This window comes from Thunnus maccoyii, chromosome 3 (assembly GCF_910596095.1).
Source record: "Thunnus maccoyii chromosome 3, fThuMac1.1, whole genome shotgun sequence".
Classification (NCBI taxonomy): domain Eukaryota; kingdom Metazoa; phylum Chordata; class Actinopteri; order Scombriformes; family Scombridae; genus Thunnus; species Thunnus maccoyii.
In genome coordinates this window covers 8,333,104-8,350,264 of record NC_056535.1, presented here as the reverse complement: position 1 = coordinate 8,350,264, position 17,161 = coordinate 8,333,104, and the positions used below count along the sequence as shown (strand labels likewise).

At 45.1% G+C, this 17,161-nt stretch overlaps 1 protein-coding gene across 2 annotated transcripts in view; it reads left to right on the top strand.

Moving 5' to 3' along the window:
* The window catches only part of arhgap46a (Rho GTPase activating protein 46a), a 34,930-nt gene that overhangs the window by 9,097 nt on the left and 8,672 nt on the right, over positions 1 to 17,161 (top strand). For both annotated transcript variants that reach the window (XM_042405671.1, XM_042405670.1), the window contains exons 2-3: positions 4,396 to 4,902; positions 14,382 to 15,816. In XM_042405671.1, the coding sequence (XP_042261605.1) occupies positions 4,396 to 4,902; positions 14,382 to 15,816 (1,942 nt within the window). The remainder of the gene's footprint in view (positions 1 to 4,395; positions 4,903 to 14,381; positions 15,817 to 17,161) is intronic.

Below are 17,161 nucleotides of genomic sequence, written 5' to 3'. Positions count from 1 at the left end.
AGTGAGACAGAGGGGTTGCATCCATGGCTTGTACAGCTGTAACTAGGAGGTTTTTGACCATAAAAACATGCAAATGTTTGTAAAAAGACCACGAAAATGAAAATTGTAAACTGGGAAAGGGGAATAATAACACCTCTTCAAAGGGAAACTTTGCCAATTTTCAACCAGAATTGTTTCATTACAATGTGGGTAGCATATGCAAATAAACAATGTTTAACTTCCTTTCATGTTGCCATGCACCCAGAGCTCTGCGCTCATTGTGATGCAAAACTCATGACTTTGGAGATCTGCCTTAGACTACAAACTACGTTTCCGCATTTTCTGTAGTGGTGCCTTCATGGACGGTAAAATGTGGGTCTCCCAAAACACTCCCTCCTACCATGTTACTCTAGTGATAGGGAAAAGCAGACACTAAAATATCATACTACTAAATACTTTAAAATATCAGTATATTTGTAAGAAAACTAGTTTCATGATACGAGACTGAATATTCCACTGTGGAATCAGCCACAACAGAGTCTGCAAGACAAAGCGACCACCAGAGCAACGTTACAGCTGCAGCCTGACTTCAGCAGCTGAGTTTCTCTGTAATAACGCTAAAACTAAGACAAAACAGCAACTAGCTTTACAATACAGTGTCAGAGCAGAGATGTGGCACCACTATTACAACTTATGAGGCTAAATATAGTGCTGTGGAATCAGACAAAATAGAGTATCAAGGAGAAAGCTACCATCAGAGTCATGGTACAGCTGCAGCTGAAATAGAGGTGCTTCAGCCAGGGTAGCTTGGCAGCATCGACCGGTGCCTGCCTGGTGATGATCGTCCGAGAGAACAAGAACAGAACAGAAAACTCAGCAACTCTTTGTTACCCGTAACTTGTGGGCAGCTGCATTCAGCTTTGTCCACAATCCGGTCCGGCTCATCATCATCCAAAATAGGCAAAAGAAACATTGTTTGCTTGCACACTGTTTTGATATAGGAAAAAAAGTTTTGTAAATGAAAGTAAGCCTCAGTAAAGAGATATAATGCTGCGGACATGTGCAGTGCATTCTGCTTGTTGTGGGATTCCCCTTTAAGAGCGATATGGAGAATCTACAGCTTCTCTCAGTTTTCTTTTGTCATAGAGCACAAATTTCCAAAATAATTGCACAATTCTACTACATAGGTGACCTAGTTTTATGAAATCATCATATTCACAGCAGTGAATTTTTCCTTTAATATTCATGAAAATATTTCGTGTTTAAAGTCAACTACTCCACATCATTATTTTTCAACTCTCTGTGTTCACATGTTTACTGAAGGCAGTCGAGTGCTGGTTTAGGACCACACAAACCCCTAACATGGAAGTCTGCTTCAATTAAATTGAGTTTCCTCAGAGGTAAATCAGGTGCTGTGTCCTTCAGTCATAGGACTGTGTGTGTGTGTGTGTGTGTGTGAGTGTGTAATAAGTTAATTTTAGATCAATATAAAACATTTGTTGGAGTTAAACTTCGCTGAGCTGGTGCAGACTGCATTCCAAACCATTTATGAACATTTGCAGGATGAAGCCGGCTGCCTCAGTTGTTTGGAGTTCTGCTCTATACTTTAATGCCTCCTTCTCTCGTCAGTGAGCGAAAAGCTGAGCAGGCTCATTTGCATGATATTACAGACAGTAACGTCTCACCAGGAATTAATAACAACCAGAATGTTGCTTGGTTAGTTTTCCATTTCAGGCAATGGCAACACTTTTATCTAATTTACAGGATCGCGGACATGTTATCATGTCACAAATGAATCCATCTTCATTTTAAATGTAGAAAAAGTGTGTTGACTGACAAAGTCCCTTTGTATTAGACAAACCTGTGTAATGGACATCACATGTTGCTTGAGTACTCCCAAAAGTGATGTTTCAGGAACTTCAGAACCTTAACACTGGTCCATCTTCCTGCTTATCTGGTTGTGTCAACAGAGCCCAGCAGGCTCACTCTCAGCTCTAAACTGCTGTTTATTTACCCAGAGGGAACAGTCCTTATGCAACCGCTACACCCCATGCTGCTTAACTCGTCAGCCATGGCCTCCACTGTTGACCCTCAAACCCTGATTTCCTGTTAGAGTGTTCAGGACACAGTCCGCCATGTTAAAAGTTTGTGCTGGTTTCCCCAGTGTCATCACTGCTGTGGAATTTTGGGATATAAAAAAACACTCCATGTTTGTCATGTAATCCATAAGGGATTAATTTGAATTCAGATACAAACACTGCATTTATAAAGATTGATGACAAACAGGACTGAATGGAGGAATGCAGCATGAAGAGATCAGTTTCTCTGCTGTGGGAATGCCTCTTTAGGAGGCCAGGAGCAGTAAAAGGATGAAGACTCTGGTATGTGTGGGGTGTTATTGACTGTTTGGCCTCCACTTTGAATGCCCCATTATCCGCAAGGCTTCCCGCCCATTAAGTGTTGCGGACCTGATCAGTCTGAAAGTCATCTTCTAATAGTTGAGCCTCATTGTGGAACCCACTCTCTCTCTGTGAGTCAGACTGTAAACATTACTCTGCTAGACCGAATCAACCGCTGCAACATGAACAAATACATTCATGCTGTTGACTCATAAATACATTTTCTTCCTCAATTTCCTCCCTCATCTTCTTGTAATTCCAGGTGGGTTAAAAAGACAGTATAAAAACAGCCTACATGTTGAGTCCACTAAGGTCAGGGCTGCTTGCCTAGTGTGAGAGATTGGACCAGATGGCCTCCCAGCATAGAGCACTGGGACACATGGGTAGACAGTATATGGAAGGCTCCTATATCCTCTCCATGCACTTTCTATGTTTACCTAGCTGTTAAATCGACCTATGGAGAGTCTGGGGCCGGTGCTGAGCACATAAGAGATAGAGATTAATACTTGATACTCATAATTGACAAACAGATACGTCAAAATTACTCAAGCTCTGCGGTTAAAACTGAGAGCAGCTGTTGTTCCCAGTGAGTTGTAGCCAACGGGGTGACATTGTAACCCTGGCAGAACTGACTGGCACCACACTCTTCTGTGTCTATTTCTGAGGCCGGGGGTGCACACAGGGTTGGTTTGGCAGGCACACAAGGAATGAATGTGGGTATTTGGTGGACTTTGTAGGTAGCATTATCCATGCTAAGCTTTATGCCCCTTCTGATCATCACAGGTAGCCTGGACTGCAAGCTTGTACCACAAACAACCGTGATGGGGAGAAGAAAAGCTTTTCTGTCCTCAGAAAGCTGGGAAAAGATCCAAACCTATGGCAGATTCTTGTGACACTAATTCCTCTCCACTGGTGTTTTTCTTTCAAAGATACTAGGCTAGAGTTGGATGGGATACCAAAGAAAAGAAAGAACCTAGCCTTGCCAGGACCCTCAAGTGGTCATTACAAGAAAAGAGAGGAGAGGAGAAGAGAGGAGGGGGGGTGTTGTGACTTATTGGATATTTTGAGTCTTTCCTCTGGCCCGGATCTAGACATCTACTGGGATGCTGAGCCTGGGGAAAGGACTCTTGCTGGCTGTTAGCAGTATTCCTGTTCCCACATGGATTTGCTGGCACAGTTAAGGCCTGCATTAGGGAACTAGATCAAAGGAGACATAATGGAGCCCACTAAAGGGTAGCATGACCTGGATATACCCGCAAACTGCAGTCCTAGCTTATTTGTCGTATTTATTGACCCTGATTTGAAGTAGATAGCTGCAGCACATACTCATAACAGGGGGTGATATCACTCAGTTGCAACATGCCACACACTCCATTTAACACAGATAGTGTCCTATAATTTCTCTGAAATTCAGTTCATGGTCTAATTGTGTGTAATTGGTTGTCAATCTTATCTGCTTGCCTATGTACTTTTATGCAAACCGGGTTTCTCTCTATTTCTCTCTCTGCCTCTTTCTCTCTTTTGCGCCTCCCCTCCCCGCTGTCTCTTTTTTTGTTGTTGTCTGTGAGTATTGTGCTGAGCTGGCTGCTGTCACTCTGTGATTGTAGTTAAGCTCAGTGGTTTTTGTGTTAGTGGCACTCGAAGCGTATGGTTCTCTTTGGGCCCTGCTGACTCCATGCCTGGTGTCTCACTGAGTGTGTCCACCTGTCTCCTTATCCGGGAAACACATACACGCCATCACTCCTGCCATTGCCTACCAAAGAGATGACATCACTCCAAACACACACACATACAGATGGATACATGTAGGGGACACAAACATTGACACTCTCTCCATATGGGCAAGTGGGCATTTTTGAGCCTCTCAGTCTGTCAAACAGTGTGGGTTGTTTACCGCTTGTCGAGTTGATGAGTACTCAGGCGTGATTGTATTATCGAATCCTGTTGGTGAATCTGTTGCCATATTTAGATGTAAAAAAAAAAAACTTTACCCTTTTTCTTGTTTCTTCTCATTCAGCTCTGATTGGGTGGAGATCTTGGAGCCACGCTCCCGTGAGCGTATGTATGTGAACTTGACCACTGGTGAGTGCGGCTGGGAACCCCCTCAAGGCGCTCCAGTCCGCCAGGCAGACGGTAACCAGTGGTGGGAGCTGTTCGACCCTCAAAGTGGCCGCTTCTACTACTACAACTCAACTGGGCGTCGCACAGTTTGGCATCGACCCCAGGGAGCTGATATAGTGCCACTCTCCCAGCTCCAGGCCATGAAGCGCTGCAGTGAGGCCAAGCGGGCTGGAGGGGGCGTCGACAGACACCACCATGGGACCACTGGGAGTATCAGCAGTGTAGGGAGCCAGGGGCGCTGCACCCCTCTGCCCGAGCGAGACGCAGACAGTCCTGTTCCCAGAGCCCTGGAGACCAGCGAGGTGGCTGCCAACCCCGAGCTGGACCCAGCAGTGGACAGCAGATCGCAGGGAGACGGAAGCAGCACTGAACACAGCACAGATGGCAGCAAAGAACCACAGAGGTAAGCCTAACCAAGCCTCCAGTAGCCTCTACAGTAAGTCTGGAAAGGGAATTGTGCTTAATCATTAGTGGATCATATTACCAGGAGAAAAGTGAGGAAATGTGATAGTCATCTCAGCATGTGGCATAGTGAGTCGTAATGACTTTCAAATGCTTCTGCTATGAGAACTCGTAGGATTATTTTGACTTTTGACCAGTCAAGCCGATCTCAAACTGCGTTTCTATTTTCATTCTCACTTATCTGAACATTCCATATGTCCCATGTTTCCATACAATTGGCTGTGAACCATGCTCGGTCATTTCAGCAAATCGTTACCAAATGGGGAGAATGGTCAGTTATGTTACAGAGCACGACATTTCTCCCCCCTCACGCTAGGGTTTCTGGTGCAGTACGGCCCCTAACAGTGAGTCATTCAAAGACCCCATCATGTGCTTGGCGTTGTGGCCTCATCCAAACCACCGTCTCTTCCCTCCAAGCCAGATTCCAGGCATGCCACTTCTGTTTCCCCTGGCAAAGGGCCACTGAGGCCGTCTTAGTGTCCTTCTGTGTGCTCACCACCATCCTGCTCCACTCTGCTCCAATGCTCATTTCATTTTCCTAAAACAAATCTAGGCCCCAGGCCATCAGAGACTGTAACGCCTCTTATGGGTGAGAGCTTAAATGTGCATGCATGAGAGGCATGTGAGAGAGTGTTGTCTGTGGTTAATAACAAGCAGAACCGCTACATTCCAGCTGCCTATAAACAAGGAGAACCCTGCTGGTTTTCAGAGGCTCTGCCGTGGCGACTCTGGCTCTCCGGTTCCTCCTGGTTCTCCTTGTACCTCACCTTGACCATTAGGAGGTCTCTCCCCTGACCCGTTGGTCCTTTGGGATTATGAAAAGATGGAGGGTGAACTAATTGGTCAGTCATGGCTGTTAAATGACACCACTATATGCCTTGTTGCATCGCCTCTGGTGTGTGTGGGGAGTGTTAAAACTCCCCAGAGGGTCCCACTCTGCCCCAGTGACTCAACCTTTCCCAGAACCTTTTCTGTCTCCCCTTGAAACAATGGCCAGCTGTGTTCCTCAGAGGACGGCTGAGGAGTCTTTAGCCAACAGGGGCTTGATACCCTACTTAGCCATATGGCCCTTCACATGTTCACCAGCCTCCATCTCTTAGCAGGTAATTAGATACCACCACAAAATGCACAGAGAGGGTGGAATGTGACAGCTCAAAATGGATGAAAACAAACTCTGAGACATGCTTGTCTTCAGTTAGTGGCCCGCCTTATTGATAATGACAAGGATCAATGGGATAAGAGCAAGAGAGAAAGTTTAAATGAAGAGCTGGAATGGTCACGGTGGTTTGAGGTCAGCTAATTGTTCTGTCTCACCCTTAATGGAGAAGTGTTAGGAGCTTTCATGAGCACACAGTCATTTTCCTTTTTTAGATCACACTGTTTCCGGTCATTACTTTTTCAGTTTCATAAGGTGTTTCAGTGTTGAAAGTTCCTCAATGTTTGGTTTGAACGTCCGTTTTAGACATGTCTCGACATGTTCTTTTTTCTTTCTTTCTTTTTTTCTCTGTGAAATTTCAGCAGGGATGAAATGTTATTAACTTCTGACCTTTGAAAAACAATGCTGTTCTTTGTGAAGATGGGACAGTCCCACTTCATCCAACACCAGTTTCCTTTTGTTTATGGGCTATTAATAAATTTGTTCATAATAGATAGAAGAGTTTCCAAAGTTCCACACAACACACCCCGTGTGTTATTGTAAGCACTGGTTGGTTGATGCAGCGTCCTTTCTCTGTCTGTCTCTCTCTGTTTGTAAAGTTCATATCTGTATTTGTTCATGCTTATAGGAAATGTAGACACACACGCACGCTTGCGTGCCAAATCTGTTACTCATTGGCCAAGTCTTATCACATGTCCTGGGAATTTCTGGGTACTTCAAGCCTGTGGAGCTCATCAGGGAAGTACCGTGGTCTCCAGGGGTAAACATGTCAGTCACATGTGGTTATGGGCACAGGAAACAGGCAAACTGATCTCTTTCCATGATGTAGGACTCAAAGGTGTTACAGATCATCTAGCTTATAACATCTGTATTGAATTTCACCCACCTTTCATCGCATGTGTGTCTGTGTTGTACCAGGTAACATCTGTATGGGATTTCACCATAGATGGTGTGTGATGTGTGATGTGTGTGTGTGTGATGTGTGTGTGTGTGTGTGTGTGTGTGTATGTTCCTGTCTTCACTGTGTGTGGGCTCCTTTCCACTACATTCAACTTACAGGAGACCTGCTGAGGATGAGTGGATGTTAGAAGTCTGCTGAGGACACATGACAGCATGGTGTAAAACAACCCAGAAGTGACCCACAGTGGTTCACATCAGGGTCACACTACTCTTTTGTCTCGTGGGCTTGCCTGAGGCATATAATGAACCACTAAAACGAACAAAGGCTCTCACTTAAACCTAGTTGTCCCCAGGGTCAACTGAGAGCTTTCTCTAAGCGGGAAGTCTAGGTATGCTGAAAGGAGAACAACACCAAATGGCTTGTATGTGCCCTCTCATTTAGCCCTGTAATGATATAGCGGTGTACCAGCATTCAATCTAAGGCAGCCGTGCTGGGATTAGACACTTAAAACTTGCCTTTCCTGATTGTTGGCTAGCTTTGGATTCCTTTAAAAAGATTCCGAAAGTGTACACAGATTTGTCTGTATCAGGAACTATGTTTATTTGTGTGCACTTATACCAAAGTTGTATCAACATCTATTCATTACAGAGGAGACAAGATAGTTGGTTTCAAATGAATGTGCAACCAGTTTAGTTATATGGGTGTTAGGTTCAATTTCAGTCTGATGTGTTTTCAGAAAGTACACACGCAGGAACCTCTGTTTAAAGGTGACAGTATCTGATACCCACCGACTTAAAAAAAACAGAACTGGAAACATTTCATTCTCATTTCTCTGTCAGAGTCTATGTTAGGGAAGTTTTAAGGGAATTTTCTAAATAAACTGTCTGCATGAAAGCAAAAGAATAAAAAAGCCGAACCAATTTAATACAACTGAACGTGGTACACAGAGATTGGCAAAGATTTTTCCGAACATCGAGCCGTTATGCCCTCGATGTAGAGGCCAGCCAGCAGACTTTATGCACATGTTCTGGCTGTGTCCGAATCTCTCCACCTTCTGGATAAGTGTTTTTAAAGCTTTTAGTGAGATGTTTGAAATCCAATTTGACCCTGACCCAGTCCATGCCCTCTTTGGTTTAACATCAAAGGAATCCCGTGCTCTCTCACCAAATAAAGCCTATGTGGTCATAGCTTTCACTACACTCCTTGTGAGACGTTTGATCCTTTTAAAATGGAAGCAACGCGCTCCTTCATCCTTTTCTCATTGGGTCAAAGATGTTATGTATTTCTTAGAGCTAGAAAAAAAAATTAAATACACACTCAAAGGGTCCTCTCAAAACCTTTGTTAAGATATGGAGGCCCTTTCTGGATTTTTATGACTCTACAGGAGCCCCTTGTTAAAGAGGAGGGTGGAACTCATAAATGTCCTATTACAGTAGTGAGCATCCCCCACTCTCCTCCCTTCCCTTTTATTCTTTTCCTTCTTCCTTTTGTTTGAATATTTAATATTTATTTATTATTTGATTATCTTACATTTTTCCCTTCTTTGCCTAAATGTATTCTGCAACCTGTAATCCTATGGGTGGGTGGGTGTTTAGAGAGGATGGTAGAGATGGGAATGGGGAATTCAATTTGTCAACATATTTGATGAATAGTGCTTCTTTGTATTTGGAAGACGAGTAGGTGAATTGAAGTCAAAAACACATGTTTTGTCTTTTACTCTTATGGGATGAAAACTTTGAAAATCAATAAAATATATTTACAAAAAAGCCAAAACAAAACAAGCTTCCCCCTCGTGTGCTTGCGACTGTCTGTCTGTGAGTCATGTAGGAGAAATCACTAGTTGTTTTATTTAGGAAACAAGGGGGGCGTCTTATGGGGTAGATTAAGTTTTTAAGTTCTTAATGAGTCACATATTGTCTACATGTTTACAGCGGGAGCGCAAGCCTTTCATGCTTTTCATCTCCCGCCACTCTGAGGATGTAGCCACAACATTTTTACGCACACTGGAAAGACTTGTTTTATCTCTTCACTCCCGGTGTGGTAAGCTCATTTTTCAGCTCTTTCCAGATGGTTTTTTAAGTCTGCCTATAATAATGAAACAGTTTTTTTTTTTCTTCTGTGTGAAAAAAGTTTGAACTTGGGATCCTGTTATGTGCTTGAGTGCTTTGGTCTAGTTAGCAGTGACAATGTCCTCCTTTCATTTTTATCTCTGTGCCGTTTCTCTACTTTTTCCACATTTCACTCTTGTCTTTCTCGTAAAGTTTATGACTTTCTCAAAAACTAGATTACAGAGTTACCATTTTATGTGTCTCACTGAAGCAGCGTATCCAAACCTCTTTTGTTTTATTTTAGATATCATTGAAACACTGCTTTTACAGTTAACTTCTCCCTCTGGTGCTGTGGTGTAGTGGAATATCTCAAGTGTGTGTTCACAACAAACCGGTGGCACTGCATGTGAACTGGCCCGAGGCGTGCTGCTCTGGCTGCCTCAGCTGACGCACAGTGGGCAGACATGCTGTTTTTCAGAGTGCTTTCACTCCCATTCATTTCTAAAGACACATTATTGTTTACTTACTACCATTGTTATTGTTTTTTTTTATGATCTTTTGTATTCCTGATATATATCTCTGAGACTTGAGACTGATTGGAACAGGTTTGGTGAGTGTGTGAAGAGGATCCTTTTTTTTTTTTTATCATGTCATCCTAATAGTGTGCTATCATGGGATCTGTCCTCACAATAAACACTTGCAGATACAGTTTCAAATTCCAGTGATGGGTCTCTCTGGAATCCCATTGGGTTTGGCCTCATCCTGTCCCTTCAAAATGATCCTAGTGGCCGTCCCCTGGCCCAGCCCGGCACTCCTCAAAGGGTCAGGCTGCCAGAGCCACGGACATGCACAGCTGGTAGACATCTTGGCTCAGAGGAGGGAGGTGCGTCAGTTCAGCTGTTGCAGGACAGCTGGCTCTCTGGAGGTGTCTTACAGGAAGTAGGGGGCCACCAGCTTTGCCTTACGTCCAAAACATTATTTTATGCTTCTGTCAGATATTTTTATGACAGTTTGTTCAAAAGTGAGGTAAGAGGAAAAATCAGCTTTGAACGTTGGCGACATGGATTCGACATTGTCCTCAGCGAATCTTCTTTGTCTTTTCAGTTTCCTTCCTATTACGCAGATCGCAGCGATCCCATTGGTCTGTGCTCTGAGGTGTTTGTGTAGCAGAAGCTTGGCCTATGCAACCTCATTTCCTCTTCCTGTCCAACCAATGTTAATAATAACCCCTGTTTTTCAGACCCCACTATTCCCAGGGGGGATATTTAAGAACTTCAAAATCCATTTCTCTATCGGCCAAAGTGACTCAGCTGATGGCTTTTCCAACAGCAGTTATTCCAAGCAGGAAAGAAAGGAGAGACAGAACATCTGCTGACATCAGAGCCCCATAGTATATTTAGTTGGTCATTGAGACTAACTGACCGCAGGAATATTCAGAACAGTGACAGAAGTATCTGGGACTGTGTTTGTGGATGTGAGACACCAGAACTGCCAAGACTAATTGGAATTTGCTGACCGTTAAGTTGATTTGCTGCCCTGGACACCAATCAGATTACCCCATTGGTTTCCAAAGGGCCTCTAACTTCATTTTATCTTACATTTCTCTGTCCTGTCTATCCTAAAGGTCTCACGTGTTTGTTCCACGCTCTGAATGAAGGGGTTTGTAAGCGCATATGGGCATATCATAGGTGTGTGGCACGCACATCCGCTGTGTGCTTGAGAAATAGTTGAAATGGAGATGATCTCTTTGCAAACAGCTAGAGATCTAGAAAAATTCAAAGAGAGTTTTTACACCCCCAGTGATAATTATCATCTCTTTTTTTAACCTCTGTGATAAATTGCTGTGCATAATCCCCTCCTTCAGCTAACATTCAACAAACACCTGACAGGCAAGCTACTAGCAGGCAACACACCCTTTCTAAACAACTTTCATCATGGTTGGAATAAAGTCCAGGCCTGTTCAGGGTTACGTAAGAGCCTGTCTGTTTGCCTGACTGAGGTTGAAGATGACTCTTTCAGGTTCAGCCCCTGTCCTACCCCCCTCTCCCCCCCCACTCCTCCTTGCACTCCATTGCTGTCGTTTAGAGAAGCGTCTCCGTGACAATGGTACAACCATGCATTGTGTGAGGCTCACCACACTGCCGCAGAGGCCCCTGAATGAGCTCTGAGGAATTCCAGCCTTCCCGCTCATTCCCTTGCTGCACTCTCCCACGACTAATCCCCACCCCTTCTCATTTACACATGCTCACACCCTCCTCTCTTGTCTCTCTGTTCTCCCTCACCCACACCCCCCCACCACCACCAGTTGGTCTCCCCACTTTTAGGCCTGTTGTATTTTCTCACCATTGTACTGTTCTTGTCTCTCTTTCGGTCCAGGGTTTGTAATCATACTTTATTTGGTTGACCTGGGCTTTACTGATATGTGAGTGTTGTTCTAGCTGTGTAATGGGATTAGAGGCTTTGGATAGAGATCGAAGACACTGTACAGCCTTACTGTTAGAGTTGGCTACTGGCCCCCATGCGATCGTGATGATCATCACACCAAACTCCCTGCTAGCACAATGTGTCAGTGCTGAAGGGGGTGAACATACCCCCTTTTGCTGAGCCTGACTGGGACAATGGCAGGCAAACAGCAGAGACAAAGCCTGACAAAATCCCTCTTTCCCAACACTGAGAGCTGGACTTAGCAGGGTGCTCCTCACAGCCATATGAATGTGTTCAGTTTCAGTCCCTGAAGGATAGGCCGTTTACTGTTGCTACTGAATATATTATATGATATACTTTTGTGTGTGTGTGTGTGTGTGCGTGTGTGTGTATGGATAGGCAGGAATAACATAGAAGGATGAAATTTTTCAGGAGACAGTGTTGTATTTTTTGGACATGAAGATGAAAGGGCAACTTGGTTCCAAGGATATAGAATTTCTAATAAATAAAGTCAAACAAATTGTAAAGTTCTACAGTAAATATAATTAAGATTAAGCCCATATTTCCGCCCTCAGTGCAGTGTGTGAACATTACATTAGGCATTTCCTGTTTATGTTACATACGGGGAAGCCCTCTCTCCAAACCTCCAAAGGACCTCTTCGGACAGGAAGTAGTGGTCACTTCTCTCTCAGGGTCAGTCCTCATAAAGTACGTCACCCACCCACAGAGAACATAGAGGACAGAGTCATGATTTTTTTTTTTCTTTTTCTTTTACAATCCGCCATTACATGAACCCCATAGATTGTTTTTTTTGTGTGAGCAACAAGGTTTGATGTGTTTGTAGATAATGGAAGCGGAATTTGATTATTGTGGTTTAATGTGTGAGGTCTGCTGTGTTCTTTGGCCGTCCAATTACAAGAAAAGCCTTGATGTTTCATGTGTGAGCTGTTCCTGCCGTAGCAAACCGGTGCTAAACAGTCAACCCCGCGTCAACTGCCAAGGTGGGAAAGATTTTGTAGCATTTGTATCGCCTCCTCCTGCCTGACAGGACCAGAGTGAGAAAACATACACCGTTTCAAAAGAGTACAAACAGTGGCTTCTCACGTTTACAGCTGTCACTTATCAACCCCCCTCACAGCCCTGTATAACCATACACAGTCACACTTGATTGTAACAACTAAACAGTGGTGGTTTGAGGTGAATCCCATCCATCAGAGCTTCTTGTCTTCACACGTGTCTGTGTGTGTGTGTGTTATGTGTTAGGCAGTAAACTGTCTTGATTGGTAGTGGTGAAGGGGGGGCCTTGGAGTGTTCCCAACAACAGTGGTTGTGGCAGACTGTCCTGGTGCTGCGCCAGGTGGCTGAGACCCAGCTGTTTATAGACGCAGCCTGGATGGTGAATCTCTGGGACCGTTTGAAGATGAGAGCCTGTTTACATTCAAACCTCTGAGGTGGTGTGACTCATTCTATAGACCGGGGGTGGCACAGGTTCCTGAGAGAGAGAGAGAGAGGCAGAATGCTGAGCTATAGCTAGGAGGACTAAAGGAAGTTTGCCGTTGGCCTGAGGACCTCAGGGGAATTGTTTCTGCATTGTTCCAGAGAGATGTGGGGAGGAGAGGGGGGTCACTCCGCCTCTTTCCCTCCTCCCTTTGCGTCCTCTTCCTGCCGTTACAGCCCAACTCTCAACTGAGTCGTAGTGCTCTTGGAAAAGGGAAGCCTTTGAACACTAGCTCTGGCTCTACACTGGTCTGTGTTTATGTTTGGATTTACGAGGACAGAAGGTGATCAGCTTTGATTCTCATTAATCACCTAACTGAATGTTAAGTAGAGAGGGTGGAGGGAGGGAAGGTAAGTCTCATTTACCTGCCTATAAACTTACTTACCTGTTTGATTTGAGTAAGCCAGGAAGGATATTGAGCCTGTATGTTCTGTACTGCGTCACATGCGTCTTACTCAGGCCAGCCACCAACTATGTCATGTGCGTATGTGCAATAATGCCTGCTTTAGACACACTGGTTGGTGTAAGAGGGTGAGTTTTTGATCAGTTGAGGAATGAAAAGTCCTGATTGCAGGGGAAGATTATGAGGCGACAGCAGAGTGGAGGGCAGTAGACCAGAGCAGCGTGACCAGATTGATGGCAGATTGTTTTATGTTGCTGGGATTAGCAGTGCGCCATTGGGTTTGAAGTTAGCCTAGCCACTCAACCAAAAGGAGAAGAATTAACCTTTGGACCCGAGCAAAGATCTTCTCAACTGTGAACTACTGCAAACTTGACTTCTTTCAGATCAGCCTCTTTTCATGTGGCCTGCTGGATTACTGTGCAAACGTTCACTCAGTGATTCAGATGGCAGACTTTTATGCCATGTGATAGTCATATATAGATGAAACCAACATTAGCTACTTCACAGATGCACAACTATTATACAGCATTACTCTATGTATATTCTCAAGACCTCAAGTCACACATGTTAGGAAGAAATGTGGACGGGTGTCAGTGAGATGTGTTGTGTTCAGTCACTTAGTATTTTTAGGCACTTGGTTCACACAACACACACAGGAGTTATTGTCTCATGGGTTTGACAAGGCTATTATGACTGCCAGACTAAAAATGGAGTGAAGTTTTTGGAGGTCAGTGAAATGTTTGGAGAAGAATTTGTGGATTGCTGCTGATTTTCCCAGCCCTGTCAGCTTGGAATTTTCTGAAACAGATGAAATGTAGCAGATGGCTTTGCGCCCATGCTTGATTGCATATGATGATAATGCTTTTATAGTACTGTTGGTTTTTAGGATACTGTCTGTTGAATATGTTGCCTTTTATTTTTATCTTTATATTTACTGTTTCTTTGACTGACATCACATCTTATTCTTACTCTATGTCTTCTCTCCTTCAGAGATGCTTCTCAAAGATGGCAGCCTGCTCCTGGTTCTAAGGCGGCCATGTTGGTAAAGGTGAACAGCATGAGCCGTAGCCAGCCAAGCCCAGCTTTGCAGCAGCAGCACCTCCAGCACAGTGCACACGGCAAAGCCAACACCTTCACGCTCCACTCATCCAGCAGTAAGACCCAAGGAGGACACTTAAGCACCAACCAGGGATATAAAACTGCCCCTTCTGGCAAAATGGCAGCCGACACACGCCAGGCTCATCACCTGAGAAAAGCCAGCAATGGCAGCTTCTGTTTGGTGACATCAGAAAGTGGCCATCCTAGTCCACTCCTGCACAGGTCACAGACCAGCACACCACGTCCTGTCTCCCCCCAGTATGGTTGCACTGCCCCAATCTATGACGAGCCAGTTTCAGACTGTCCCATATATGATGAACCCCCAATAGACATGGAGGTAGAGGGGGCGCACCTGTACAACGGGCAACCTCTGTCCCGCCTGACGCCCACCCATAGCCTCCAGAAACCCAGACACCTCCAGCACCCTGGTTCATCTCATCCAGGGTCCAGACACAGGAGGAATCCTTCTGCCTCTGACTATAGCCCAGCTGGTCTGGAGTGCATCAAGCACATGGTCAACGTGGACCCCAAACAGCTCCTATCCAGCTCCCCTGTACCCACACGTGCCCCCTCCCCTACCTCCAGGCAAGACCCTGTCTTGACCCAGCCTCAGCCGCATCCCCAGTCCCACGCTCATTCTTTGCCCCAGGCCCGAGGTCAGTTGAGGGACAGAGAGCCAGGGACCCCGGGCCCAAGTACACTGGACAAGAAGCACAGCTGGCGGGTGCTGGAGGCCACTGTGCAGCGCGCCATGGAGGCGCGGCACAGTAGGCAGAGCAGCCAGGCCTCACAGGACTTCCCCTCCTCAACTCCACAGGCCACAGCAAACTATCAAGACTCTGGTTACTCCACAGGCCCCTCTCCAAGTCTGAGAAGAAAGAGCAGGAGGAGGGTGGGAGCCGGTGGCGGTGCAGGAGGCAGGCCGGGGTCGGTAGGCAGCAGTGGAGAGCTGTGCGCCCTCAATGAAAGGCTGATGGCCGAGATGAGGGAGGTGGTGAGTCGCTCCAACACCATGAGGGAGGTGAGAGCAGGACTGGACCCGGAAATGGGGGAGAGAGGGGTCGTACCTCGGACACGCTCCCCTGCAAACTCACTCAGGTGGTACGGAGGAGGAGGTGGGTCAGCTGGCAGGTGCGCATCACGAGAGGACCTCACCGGGGCTACCCGCTCACTGAGTAGGGCAGGTAACCATGGCAACCCTGCACTGACCCCTCTGGAGATACCAGGGAGGCAGAAAAGGACCTATGAAAAGGTGGACACCTTGGAGATGAGTGTCAATAGCCAGGCCAGCCTGTCTTCACCAGAGACCCCAGGACCACCCTCTCAGGTAACCCCACCCCCTGTGTGTATGTATGTGTGCGTGTGCGTGTGCGTGTGTGTGTGTGTGTGTGTGTGTGTGTGCGTGTGTGTGTGTGTGTGTGTGTGTGTGTGTGTGTGTGAGAGAGGTCTGAAAACACCTGCTAAGCACCAAATGTGGATAGATTTTCCGTTTGGCGAGTAAATCCCAGAGGACTATCTGCCACAATGGCAGGTAAATATGTGTACCAAAATAGTCATGTAATAAAATATCTGGCATGATGGCTCAGAGGAAATTACTCATGTTTGTTTACAGTGTTGACATGCGCACCATATGTTTTTTACATGCGTCTAAACAGCACCACAAAACTGTAGTGCTCAAGATGGTCTGAGGTGAAGGAGCACCAGCTACAGACCGTCTTGAGCGCTCCTAGTTTAGTGTCCCATACAGGACATTACAGTACAGTATTCAACATAATACCTTATTATCTCAATGAAATGTACAGACACAAATGTATATGTGACACAAAAAGGCATTTTATTATTTTGGCCGGTAAAAAAAGGTAATTTCGCTCACTGTGTGTGAGTTAAAGTGTTGTTAATAACAAAATAGAGATTGTAAGAGAAAACATCATGGTCTAATCTAATATTATGATACTTTCCTGCCTGATTAAGAGCTCAACTGTGTCTGTGTTATTGTGTGGTCTGTTTACCTCAGCAGGTTTGCTTGGATTCAGGTTTATTTGGTCAAGAAGTGCTCTTATTACTGATGTGTCTCCAGATTCACTATTAAATTAGAGAAGAATTCAGTCTCACTGTGTCAAATGAGGCCGAGTCATGCCTGAACAAAGCATCTGCACATTATGGACATTTTTAGCTGCTACTTTTGTATTTTTGAGTGTGTCTAGTCCTCAGAGAGCTGGAAGTGGAAGAAAGGACAGATTGTTTGGCTGTGCAGAAAATATTCCTCTTGACTATGGGGGCAGATCAGATTTTTAAAAAACCTAGACAACACAATAGATTTTGATATATTTCAACTCTGCAGAGTTAAGTACAGAGAGACCGCGTGTTGATGGACCGTGGTGACGGCTTATCTTGACGTCAAGGGTCCTTACAAAAGGTGCACATGATCAAAGATAAAAGAACTATTTTACTCTTAAAACAGTTATATAAGTAGCAGCATGCGGAGCCACTTCCAAGATCTGCTATTTGTAATCTCCAAATCCCTTCTTGCAACAGAATCACACATCATAACTCCATACATTACAGTGTTGTTTTTAGACGCAAGTCAGTCCCACTGCGCCTCTGCAACTAGAATAGGGAATGTTTGATTCATCAGGGAGCTCTTGGCTGAAAACAGTAAGGCTAATCTGTCT